Raw genomic sequence first — 13,074 nt, forward strand, 5'->3', positions numbered from 1 at the left:
GTTTTAGGTTTTTTACTGGACAATTGTTATTTCCCTAATTTTGTATAGACAAGAGGGTGGGTTGCAACTCTGCAAGTTAGGTTTGTTAAGTGTTAGAATATAATTTCAGTGGCTTTACATTTCCTCAATGTCTAATACATATACAATGAGCATATACTGATGTTTATTGTACTATCTTAACTTACGTCAATCATGCAAACTAATTTAGGCTACTTTGACCAATCAATGATCAATTACAGTCAAAATATATTATATTTACAATTAATGGAATATATTGGCATATTGAAATTAAGATAGAGAATGCGAGATGGGTAAGAAGTTAGAGCCAGAAAGCTCTTGAGTCCTCTACTGATGTCAGTCATGTAACTACTCATTACTCATTAGCATTAGGAGTCGGAAGAAAGCTCTCGGTTGGAAAACAATAGTTTACCTAAATGCCATATGTTATATTTCTCTCTCTGTTTTTTTTAGATGAATAATATTTGAACTAAGATCGATGAGAGGAATAAGATTTGGGTCTGGATGTTATAGAAGGATAAACGGTGTTGGGGCAATTGAGGGTATTAAAATTAGACCATAAATGCATTCATTCACCTTACTCCCCTTTTCAGTTTAGTGTTTCAGTTCATTTTTGTAGTTATGGTTTTGCAATCACAGTGGAATCTGCATGACAATTCATCCAAGAGAAGAAGTCACGTAATATAATATGGTGGTTTTGTGTGGGTCATTCATATTGTATCCCTAGAAGTTTATTTGTCTGCTAATTGGTTCCTGATTTAATTTAGGTTAACGGGGGAATTTGATGGTTTGAAGTTTGATGGTGAGATTGGCGATAATTTTGAGAAAGAGGGAATTGAGTTATTAAGAATTGAGATTCGGGCTATAAGAGTCTGATCACTTATTTGGTTAATGTTAATTATTCAGTAGAATAACACAGGAAGTTAAAGTGTCTCTTCTAAGGTGAACCAAAATTTTAAGCTGCATTGAGATTTAGTTATTGAAGGGGAGTTATTTGCAACTGTAGAGTAGGGTATTTTTTCTTGATCACCGTGATGATTTTCTTGTTACATTATTTTTGTAAACTGGTATTTTTTACATAAAAGCTCCTTTCTTGTGTTACTGTTTCTTGAATGTACCTATACTTTTTCTGTTCACAGTTGGACTAAATAAATGTGTGATTGTCAATTCTCAGTGGGTTGCTATCTTTTCCTTCTTCGTATATATATTTTGGGGTTCATGCCTATATGTCATTGATCCCCTTCATTTCTAAAAGGGTTACCATCAGTATAACCTCTGGATAAAAAATTGTTGTAGAGCCTGAACACCATTATATCTAACTTTAGGATGCCTTCCTGTTTTTGGTTGAGTCAACACTGTGCTCTAACTGGAAAAGCAAGCAGTGGACAATTTGAGCAACAAAATTAGAGATAAATGAGCATGCATTTTGTTTTTCAGTTTTATTTGTCTGAATAGATTTCTGTTATATATATTATAGCAGAGGCCTATCTCACAAGATGACAATCGAGTCTACATGCTTTGTTCTTTCATACCAGAATGGATTGATAATTGTTTGGTATCGCATTTCAGTAGATTAGGGTTGTGATTCTGGTACACAAAAGTCATCCAAAGAGCTATTCTTATAAGATAAGAGATTTCAGGAGCACATAATGTTTTTCAAAGGAGAGTGATTTCTCCTGCTATAGTGAGACTGTTATAATACATCTTAGAGAGAAAATTGTAGAGAACTGCATTACTCCATACAAGAATCTATAAAATTGAAATGGAAAACTAGCATGGCACTCGATGAATGAAAATCAAAATAACAATAATAACACAACAGAAGCAAACCCCAATAAAATGCATAAATAGTGAAGTATTATATAGTACAGAATTGCTCGAAATTGTTCCTGTTTACTCCAAAGGTAATAATGATATCTAAAAATAATTGCTCGAAATTGAATGGTTTAGTAGTTTTTCTTATTGGAAGAATTGTTCAAGTGAAATGAATGTTGTTTGAGTGTTTAAATTCCGTTTATGGAGAGAAATGTATATTCTGGTTTTTGGTATCGAGTTTTGTGTCCATCTTGGTGAATTTATACGATACTGATTCTATGTCGTATGAAAATTTAACGGAGTTCTTATTTGTTAACTTGCACTATAAATTTTTATGAAATCTCTGGTATGGTGTTCTCAGTTGTGTTTTTCAGTGTTTTATTCACAGCAAAAGATAAGAACACAGGAGTAAAGTTTTGATTATTGGAGTTTGCCGTTTTCTAATTTATATATAAATGAAGGTTAACATTTGTAGTGCAGGCATATATTGTGTTTTCTACTGTTACTGTAATTCTAGTTGATCATCATATCGTGTTGGATGAATTAAGTCTTTGATGAAGAATTACTATGATACGTGCTTGCGGGTATGATGTTGGATTCATGCAATTTTATTGATCTTTTTGTTTTGGTAATGATGTTTGATTTGGGTGGTTTGTTGCTGTTGTTAGTATTTTTACAATTCTTTTCCATCATATCTGCAAGTTTTTTTGCGATCCTAGGAGCATGTTCAAAACTCCATGTAGTAGTCTCTAAGATAAGGTCCGTGCATTTAGAGATATTAGAGTAGGACAAGTCACTTGAGATGGATGGTTGATTCAATCTTGATATAGCTTTTTTAGAATTTGAACACACAATGACTTTTTGCCATCCTTTAGCAATTGCAATCTGGATGCCTTGTGAGATTGCCTAACGTTATAAGATACAATTGAGATATGATACAACCAAGAAATAATAATACAATCATATTTTGATTCTTTTTCATTGAGATTGTTGAGTTTATGAATGCAATTTTGTACCTATTTTATGATAAAAGTGAAGTTTTGTTTGGTTGCATATGTTGGGTTTTGCTTATTTGAAAATGCATGGGAATGTTTAATTTTTTTAACCTTTTTAGGTCTTTAATTAATTGTTGGAGCCGTACTGGTTGAAATAGTTACATGGAATTGGTTTTCCTCTGTTGTGACTGATTAAATTCCTAAATTGTATGTTTGGTAGGCGTTGTTCGTAGGTTCTTGCATTTGTTCGTGCGTTGCTACACCGGTTCAAGGTTTCCTGCGAGTCTTTACCTTTGTTCGTAGGTTCGTGCATCGGTTCATGCGTTGCAACTGCTCTTTGATACTAGAGGTATGTATACTATAAAGTCTGTTTTAGGTTTTTTATTGGACAATTGTTATTTCCCTAATTTTGTATGGACAAGGGTGGGCTACAACTCTGCAAGTTAGGTTTGTTAAGTGTTAGAATATAATTTCCGTGGCTTTACATTTCCTCGATGTCTAATATATATACTATGAGCATATACTGACGTTTATTGTGCTATCTTAACTTACGTCAATCATGCAAGAGTTGGGTCTTTTTATTGTATTCCTGTTGATTTAATTTCAAATATTTTGATATAATAGCTTCTAATTTGTAAGTAGGTATTTTTGTTAGCTTTGGCATTTTGTGTTGGTATTGTTTGTCTAATTACATTATCCCCACTGCATAATTTTGCTTAGTTGAATTACATTTAATTTTAGAAATTTTACCATAAATTCTGATTATGTGATGCCACGTTACTTAAGGTACTCTTACTCCTTTTAAAAAATGGATTTATAATGTTGTCTTCATGTGTAGTTGAAAGTATCACCTTGTGCGCTAAAATCACATGCTTTATTGTCCTTGCAAATTCATGTGAAGTTGAAAGTATCATCTTGTACGCAAAAAGAAAATATAATATGGAAGTGATAGAGGGTAATAACTTTTAGAAGAAGAAGATAGATAACAAATATTAGTCACTAATGAAGAATGATTAAACAAAAAATCATAAGTTATGGTATGAATTAAGAAGAGTTTTGTACGGAGGTGTTATGTGACTTAAATTAATCTCGTGTGATATATCAAGGTTCTAAGAATGATCATAATATTTTAATAAGTACATATAAAAATTTCCTATTCTACGACCGACGTATATTACTAATTACTCTACTAATTTCGTATAGATATGGATAAAAGTTGGATCGATCTACCCACTGGTCATCGTGAATATGTCGATGGTTGTATGGAATTTATTGAGTTTGCCAAGCAAGATCTAGTCCAAGGAAAAATTAGATGTCCATGTAAGAACTGTAAGGTAGAGAAATGGTTCTCCGTAAATGAAGTGGAGAGGCATATTTTGTTTAAGGGATTTTATAAGCCATGTAAGGATTGGATTTTTCATGGTAAAGGGGATACGTTTCAGCGTATGTTTGAGAGTGATGGAGGGATTACTAGTGAAGGATCCCTTGATAATCAAAGTGGGTTTGTAGGTTGAGATAATATGGGAGGGCAATTAAGATTAGCATTTAGTGTTAATATGCCTCCCAATTGCCCAAATTTAGAAGCACGAGAGGATGATGAATGGATTGAGGAGCCCGTGGCCTATGACACAGATGTAGAATATGATTATTCTACAATAAAAGAAGATGTGACATATAAGAAGTTGCTTGAAGCTTCTGAGGATAACTTATTCGAGGGGTGTATCAATTTTTCAAAGTTATCTTTTCTGTTACACTTGTTTCACTTGAAGTGTATGAATCACTGGTCCATAGAATCTTTCAATATGCTGTTGAAGCTAAGTCTAGATGAATTTCCTCAAATACTTGATTTTCCCTCTTCTTATTATTACAGTAAGAAAATGATAAAAGACTCGGGCCTTGGGTATGAAAAGATTGATGCTTGTCCGAATAATTGCATGTTGTATTGGGGTGAATGTTTAAAGAAAGACAAGTGTCATGTTTGTGGTACATCGAGGTGGACGAAAACTAAGGATAGGGGCAACGTTGTAAGTGATCAAGGTACGGATACTTGTAAGAAAGGTGTGCCAGCTAAGGTAATGCGATATTTCCCTCTTATACCGAGATTAAAAAGAATCTACATGTCATCAGAAACAGCAGAAGATATGAGATGGCATGATACAGAGCGATTGGGTGAAGATGATAAGAAGATTTTAAGGCATCCTTCAGATGGCTTAGCATGGAAGGCATTTGATGAGCGTCACAGAGATTTTGCATTAGACCCTCGTAGTGTTCGATTAGGTCTTGCGAGTGATGGTTTTTAATCCTTACCTGCACCACTTATAGTACGTGGCCAGTGATGTTGATTCCTTATAATCTTCCACCATGGTTATGTATGAAACCATCTTATTTCATTTTGTCCACGCTTATTCCGGGAAAATCAAGTCCCGAAAATGATATTGACGTGTATCTGTAGCCATTAGTGCATGAATTGAAATTGTTGTGGACAGGGGTTGAAGCTTTTGATGCTTTTGCCGGAGAGAAATTTAATTTGTGTGCGGCTTAGTTTTGGACTACTAATGACTTTCCCGGCTATGCAATGCTCTCAAGTTTGAGCATAAACGGTTACAATGCATGTCCTATATGTTTAGATTCCACGCCTTCTGATAGATTTGGGAGCAAGATTTGCTATTGTAGCTATAGAAAATGGTTACCTGCAGATCACCCATATCGATGTCAAGGTGACAAGTTTTGTGAGAAGTTTAGAACTAATGAGTGGGGTAAAGCCCCATCTCTTCCTAGCGGCACTGATATATTGAGGCAGCAAGAAAAGGTGAAGCATGTTTACGGAAAGTCGAAGGCACCACCGAAAAAGAGGCATAGAGGACATGATGATTACGATGATGTCCAAGATGAAAGTGACTTTGGTACCAAGAGAAGCATATTCTTTGATTTGGTGTATTGGGAGCATAATCTTCTAAGGCATAATTTAGATGTGATGCACATTGAGAAAAACGTGTCTGAGAATATTTTGGGAACTCTTCCTAGTATTTATAAGTGTAGAGATAGTAGGAATGATCGAGAAGCCCTTGAAGCATGGAGAATAAAGTCTCACCTTTGGCTAAGTACTAATCCTAACGGAGCTGAATGCATGCCTCCTGCTTCCTATTCTATGTCTACGAAGGAGAAGGAGAGGTTCCTAAATGTTTTGCAGAAAATTAAAGTTCCTGATGGATATTGATCTAACCTTTCTAGTTGTGTGAATATGAAGCAAAGGAAGTTGATTAACCTCAAAAGTCATGACAACCATGTTCTAATGCAGGATATCCTTCTCGTTGCCTTAAGGGCCTCTAAAGCTACAAAAGTTATTGACTTGTTGGCTAGATTGTCTTCCTTTTTCAAGAAGTTGTGCTCTACTACTATTGATCCAGATGGTTTAGATGGTCTTCAAAATGAAATTATTTTAACTCTTTGTGAGTTGGAAAAGGAGTTTCTTCCTTCATTTTTCACAATCATGGTCCATTTGTTGATTCAATTAGTGGAGGAGGTTAAACTTGGTGGACCAGTGCAATACAGATGGATGTATCCCATTGAAAGGTTAATATCTTACACATCTAAATTATATTCTTTTTATTAAATATTTCACATTTATTATATATTAAGTACAAATGTTTTATTTGAAAGGTACTTGTCCCATTTGAAATCACATGTAACCAATAATGCCCAACCTGAAGGATCTATTGCAGAAGGTTTCCTTTTAGAGGAGACAATTAGGTTTTGTTCGAGATATCTTCAAGGTGTTAAGACCATCTTCAACATACCTAAAAGGATGGATGATGACATTCCAAATCCCAATGATTACTTGTTTAATCCCGGTGGTCGAGTTATTGGGAAGGAGGTCAGCATTCGCCTTGATGACAAAAGCTTAAAACAAGCTCATCGCTAAATTTTGCTTCACTCTGATGAGATAAAAGGGGATCTGGAGTAAGTATTATTTTGGTTTTCTTTTGAATTATCAATTTTTATAATAGATGATTTTTAATTTTGTTCTTTTCCATGAAGTGAATTTTTAACCGAGAAACGTCAAATGACCTTACAAAATCCTGTCACGGAGAGTGATGAAAGTAACTGGATTATCAATGAATTTGGAGGGTGGCTGCAAAATAAGGTTACTTAAGTTCTTTTAATGTGAATAAATACTTCTTTTTTAAAAAAATGTATTTGATTTAATGATGTATCATCGCAGGTACATTACATAGATGCAACCACCGAAGATGGGAAACTAAGAAAAGCTTTGGCGGGTGGTTTGCATTCTTATGGTAGAAAATTAAAAGGATACATAATCAATGGATACAAATTCCTTTCCACGGATCGCGATTCTCGTCTTTTGACAAAAAATTATGGAATTATGGTCGAAGCGGATAGAGATGCCTACTATGGAAAAGTGAAAGATATCTATGAATTAGATTATTACGGAGATTACAAAGTTGTATTGTTTCGTTGTGATTGGGTAGACATTCATAGGGGTGTAAAAGCATATCCAAATGGCGGAGTATGTGTCCATTTCTCTAAATTGATACATTCTGGACGATTGTTGCAAGATGATCCATTTGTATTCTCATCTCAAGCAAAACAAGTTTTTTACATAGAAGATGAGATACAAAAGGGATGGTTGCATGTTGTTAAGAACAAGCCTAGAGATGTGTTTGATTTAGGGGATTCTTTACCAGTAGAGGAAGAGTGTGGGACCGATTGATCATGCTTATTTTTTATTGTTTTGCTTTGGATTTGTATTTGTTCATGACGTTGTGAGTCATATTGTTTAATCTTGTTGAATAATGAGTTTTATACTTAATCTATACTCACTTATTTTATTGTCTACTAATGTCCAAGTACCCTTCCTACTAGTTTCTTTGATGGTGATGCAGAGATTTTTATATTGTTATTCCGTGAAAAGGGGGCAATTTATCTTTATTTTTTGTGATTTCCCCCTTTTGTATTTGATTCGGTTCATTGTTGTTGCAGTGTTGTTGTAACTTTTCTTCCCCTTTTTGTTGCGCCTTTGGTACACAAGAAAATGTGTGTCAGGGGTGGGTTGGTCCATTATAACTAAACAATAAGGTTTACTGGGAAAATATTAATTCTTGTTTATATGCATCGGTGTTGGTTCTGAAAGTTTTACCCCCCTTTGACAAAGCGTATCTGTCAGAGTTTGCCAAAATATCATGCCTGGCTATCTAAGGAGAATCACACAGACAAACCTTGAATTTGTAAGATTAGTGAAATGTTGTGAGTTAATCATGAAATGACTCCAATGTAAAATATTGCTAAAAACAATTCACTAGATTTCATTGTTTATAACAGTAAACATCACTCCAGTAGTTTCCAGTATTACACAAGTATCAACACGTTACTTCTTTACTTCTATTTTACTTGGATAATGTTGATGTATTATTGGGGAATGCATGATATTCATGTGTCCCGGTGCATATTGACGTATACAAAATATTTGACTAAAATGCTAATCTTCCTTTTATTATTCAATTTATTAGGCCAAGAGATGACTTTTACTTCTTTGGGCTTAAAGACTTACATTTCTACATTTATGTTTCTGTATGTTTCGAGTTCTGCAATTCAGGCTTGATTCTCTCGTAGATGTTTGTGTTCTGCATTCATGTTAACAATTAACAATGTGTATCCACCTCTTCAAAGCTGCCATTTACTACTATACTAAGCTGCTGGATCACCCATTGAATCTTCTTTCTATGTCTTTTGACTTTGAGAATCATATGTGACCACCGACTTTATATAATTATAGCTAGCTTTTTTCAAGCTTCTCTAAGCTCATTTGTATTGTAATATTGATCCTTTTATCCCCTGTTTTCTCTCCTATGGAATGTATAACTCTCTTGATAATCATTTTCTTAAAACTACAGGCTTAGGATATTACTGATTTAGGCTCTCTGAATCAAGCAGCAAAGATCTTTATTCCAGGTATGGTTCCCCTCCTTTCTTTTCAAAACAGAATGGGGAATAACTAAAAAGGTAGCCAAATCATTTTGTTAATACATGTCAGACATGCAGCTGTTGCTTGATGTTGTTTTGCTGGTTCACAACGTCCTGATTTGTTTAATGACTTGTTTTAGATTGTTCTTTAGCTTTTGCCTGGTGTCATGAAAATATAAAAATATGATGAAAATATAAAAGACTTACATTTTTCCGAAGTCCGGCTATCTGGGCTATGATTTATAACTCGTATTAAACGTAACATTTTCAATAAAAGTCTATGATTAATTTACCTAGACAGTCTGACATAATATAAAATTGTTACCAAAAACATAAAGATTAGTGGGGAAGTAATTATTCTTTTGAGGTTGAAGAAGAACATGAGTAAGAGAGACGGTTTTAAGATTTTACGGTTGTACTTTTATTTCTCTTAATTTGAACTAAGGTTTTTGTAACTGTACTGCAACAGTCACCATCTGCAGCTGAACAATTTCATCCAACATTTTACTGAGTTTGTTAAGTATCATTAAGCCTAGACTAAGCGTAATCTTGGTTTATAAATAAGGATAAAGTAAAACCTAACCTTTAGTATTTGAAGTTCTTACAGATAACCTGGACTCGTTAGGATCTGAGAAAGAGGGATCTATAGAATTCAATTGCAATAGAGCTACAGTAAGCCATGTAGTTTGATTCTTGGACACCCTGAGCTGTTTCTCACTTTCTGATAATACCTTCAGTGCGTTACGGATCTTCTGCATATCTGTCTTGTTAGTTGTTTCCGTTCTGGTTTGCCTAGTGCATAGTGCTAATATCAACTGGCATGTCTCTCGTTGCTAGTTTATCAATAGTGGGAAAGCCCTCCTTCATTGCTCTATACATGAGGTTCTTGATTTTCGGGGATACCACCGCTTTCCATACCATATGCCATAGCCACTGTGATGTAGCTGGGTTCGAGGTACTGGCATTATGCTCCGTGCATTGTACTTCATGGTGATAGGCACTACATACTGTGAAATTGTCATTCCTTGTGTAGTCCCTTCACAGAATGTCAGGCTGCTCACTTCTTGCTACCCTCATTATTTTGATAGCTTCTTGTTCGTGCACCCAAAGTTGTGAGATCATTCCCTCCAAATGCCATCCATCACCCTCCTCATTCCACCAAGCTGCTACACACTCATTCGCATCCACATTCGTAGGGGCCATAGTGATAATTCGACCTCCAGGGAGATTTGGTAGCCACCTGAAGGTTAGTTGCATGTTTCCATAGTGTTAATATCTTCACTTTCTGATAATATCTTCAGTGCGTTTCCGTTAGTTGTTTCCTGTCTGGTTTGCCTTCTCTATCTTGTTTCGTGCTTATGCTTGTAATGTGACAGGTTATAATGAAACTTAATAAAGGGATGAACGGAGCAAAAGGCCTTCCAATATAAAGTTTTCAAGTTCCTTGAAGGTTTCAGACTTTTGAGTCTATGACTTGTATATTCTAGACTCTAGATCACTCGTGAGCTAACGACCAATTAGAGCCATGATGAATTTCTTTTTCTCAATTAGATTTGCACTTTGCTTCTATATATATTGAGTTTTCTGCTCATTGTAATTCTTGTTTATGCGAAAATGTTAAACTGATTTAACTTGAATGATTGTCACTTTGAGTGAATACCTATTATCCTATTTAGTGATTCATTCTTGTTGCAATTGAGTATGTTTAATGAACTTTTTATTCATGGATGATTGTGTTTCTTACTTTTTGAACAGGAACTAAAATATGAGTTACAGGACTAAAAGAACATTGGTACCTATTGACGAAGGGTCGAGCATTGCTGCATCCAAGTCCCCAAAATCTTCTGATCCATCCACCCAAAACTGGGGACCGTTCAGTCCTCCAACACTTGGAGTGTCACAGACATTTGGGACGGTATCACAACCAATTAAGCAACCAGTAGATGCTAAAAAAACCATGGTTGCACCACAATCATCCTTGCCTCGGCCTACTTCCATGGTTTCAAAGCCACAACTAAAGGCATTATCAAAACCATCCTTTACCCAGACAAAACCATCCTCTAACCCATTACAACAACCAATTCCGCCCACTCTTACAGGAACAACACAAAGTAGATGGTATAAAGGACCTAAGTTTCCCAATCTGACTGAAACTGCAACACAAAAAGCGTCAATACCAAATCCACAACAGCCTACTATGCAGCCTATGTTGCAGCCTTTCAAAGCTACCTTGCAGCCTTCTTTGCAGCCTTTTAAAGCTTTCCAACAGCCTCAAACAGCTACCAATCAGCCTCAAAAAGCTACCCATCAGCTTCACAAAGCTACACAGCAGCCTCAAAAAGCAACACAACAGCCGGTATCTTCTTTTACAAGAGTCAAACCACATTTAGAGAAAAGAGCATTTGTTGCACCTTTTGGAGCAACAAAACATGTGATGTCACAATCTCCTACACCACCAGACACCATGGCAATGAAAAAGAGAACCGGGAAGCTTGCTTATGGTCAGTTGCCTCCAACATACATGCATGTGAGTGAAAATGCATTTCAACCTCCGCGATCTCCTCCATCCAATCAGGTTGAGAGTGAAGTTATGCCAAATTACAACTGGGATGAATTTGAAGAATCAGCTTCTGAGAGTGAAAATAAATTTGATCAAGGAGAAGGAAGTGATACTGCTGTGAAGAAACCAACACTTCGACATCGAATCATTATTCCAAATTGGCCAGAATCGAGGGAGTTTGAAGAGAAGGAGGAGGCTATAGCTATAGGTAAACATGTCTCTACATCAAATATGCAAACTGTAAATTATCGATCTTGGTGATTTTTTAGTCTGATTTAGGTCCCGTGACAGATGCTGATGGAATACGACATCTGGTAAAGGGACTAATTCTGCCTCGAGACGTTTGGCATGATGCAAAGGGGTTCAAATACATTGTCAAGCTCAATGAATTCAACGAACCTATTCGAAAAGGAGGGAAGATCCTTGTGAGCTTCCTTGGAGATATTGCAAAAAATGATTCACTTTGTCTAGTGGGAGTCCTAAGTTGGCGTGCTGTGAACAATAAGTTAAAAACTAATGTTGTTACAATGATTGGGGTATGTGGATTTATTGTTCTTAACACTTATGTTAATTGTAGTTTTATTTTATCTTGGTTGCTTCGTTGGTTAAGATTTTTTGGTTGGTTTCTTTAACTGTTTAATTAGCTTTAAATTTGTTCTGTTTTCATATGTGTTCATCAATCAGTTGCCAGTTTTTTAGGTTTTTATTTGGTCATGGGGGTTCCGACCCAGGGTTAAGTTTCTGCAGAATCACTAAGTTCACCTAGCTAGTTCTGATCAGATCAGTGCTGATCAGATCAGACAGATCAGATCAGATCATTCTGATCTGATCAGAACTAGCTAGGCAAATTATTTTGTTAACATTGGTTTGCACCATAATCATCCATGCTTGAGTATTGGATTTCTCTTTCTACTTTACTGTTTACTAATGTGGCGTAACTTAATTTTTCCTTTTTTTTTTGAAGAAACATTTTGTGTTACCCGATGGACCTCTAGTTAACAAGGCACTAATGATGCGTATTGACAAACCATGGAACAATCATCGACACAAATTGAAGAAGATTTTTTTTGATCCAGTGATAAATCTCGAGAAGAGAACTATGCCAACGTGCCTGATGGAGTGTCCATTAGGAGTTGGACGGATTTGGTAGATTATTGGCTTTTACCAGAGGCCATGGTTTGTGACCCCAAAATATCCTAAATTTAGTAAGTTTTATTTGTTTCACCTATAAATGCTAACATTGGTTTCATGAAACTAGGAAAAATCTTAAATGGGAAAAAATGCTCGAGCATTACAAGGCAATAAGCACAACAGTGGTGCTACAAGGTTTGCTAATCGAAGAGTTGATATGGTATGCTTTTCAACCTAGATATTTGGTTTGTAGCATTTCAATTGCTATAGGTGCTAGTCTAAAATTCATAAACAAATAAGAGTAATATAAAAGTCTAAAATTCATAAACAAATAAGAGTAATATTTACTCGTATATGCATATCTAATCTTGCACATAAGGACATTCTTTAGTTTTCTAATGTTAAAGTAGAGAAATGTAGAAAAGTTGGTTATGCGAGCAAATGGAATTGAAAGCAGCAGCTGGGAAAATCTTCCTACTTTTCGTTTCTGTTATAAACCATGTTGCAGAAGTATACATTATGTGAATCTTCAAACGTTTTGGAGATAGTTGTCCTAGATTCTCATGAACTTAG

At 35.4% G+C, this 13,074-nt stretch overlaps 1 protein-coding gene across 1 annotated transcript; it reads left to right on the forward strand.

Moving 5' to 3' along the window:
* Positions 1–4,348: 4,348 nt before the first annotated feature.
* Positions 4,349–6,045, forward strand: LOC130471570 (uncharacterized). The gene is made up of 2 exons (XM_056841772.1): positions 4,349–5,120; positions 5,456–6,045. Exons 1-2 carry the CDS (start codon positions 4,349–4,351, stop codon positions 6,043–6,045), a joined length of 1,362 nt encoding a protein of 453 aa, XP_056697750.1.
* The last annotated feature ends 7,029 nt before the right edge of the window (positions 6,046–13,074 follow it).

This window comes from Spinacia oleracea, chromosome 4 (genome assembly GCF_020520425.1).
Source record: "Spinacia oleracea cultivar Varoflay chromosome 4, BTI_SOV_V1, whole genome shotgun sequence".
In the NCBI taxonomy this organism is placed as follows: Eukaryota; Viridiplantae; Streptophyta; class Magnoliopsida; order Caryophyllales; family Amaranthaceae; genus Spinacia; species Spinacia oleracea.

Excerpts from the sequence above, each read along its gene's own strand:
- LOC130471570 (XM_056841772.1), top strand. The coding sequence starts at position 4,349 with ATGGGAGGGCAATTAAGATTAGCATTTAGTGTTAATATGCCTCCCAAT. Across the intron at positions 5,121-5,455 it reads ATTAGGTCTTGCGAGTGATG|ATTCCACGCCTTCTGATAGA; the intron begins GTTTTTAATCCT and ends CTATATGTTTAG.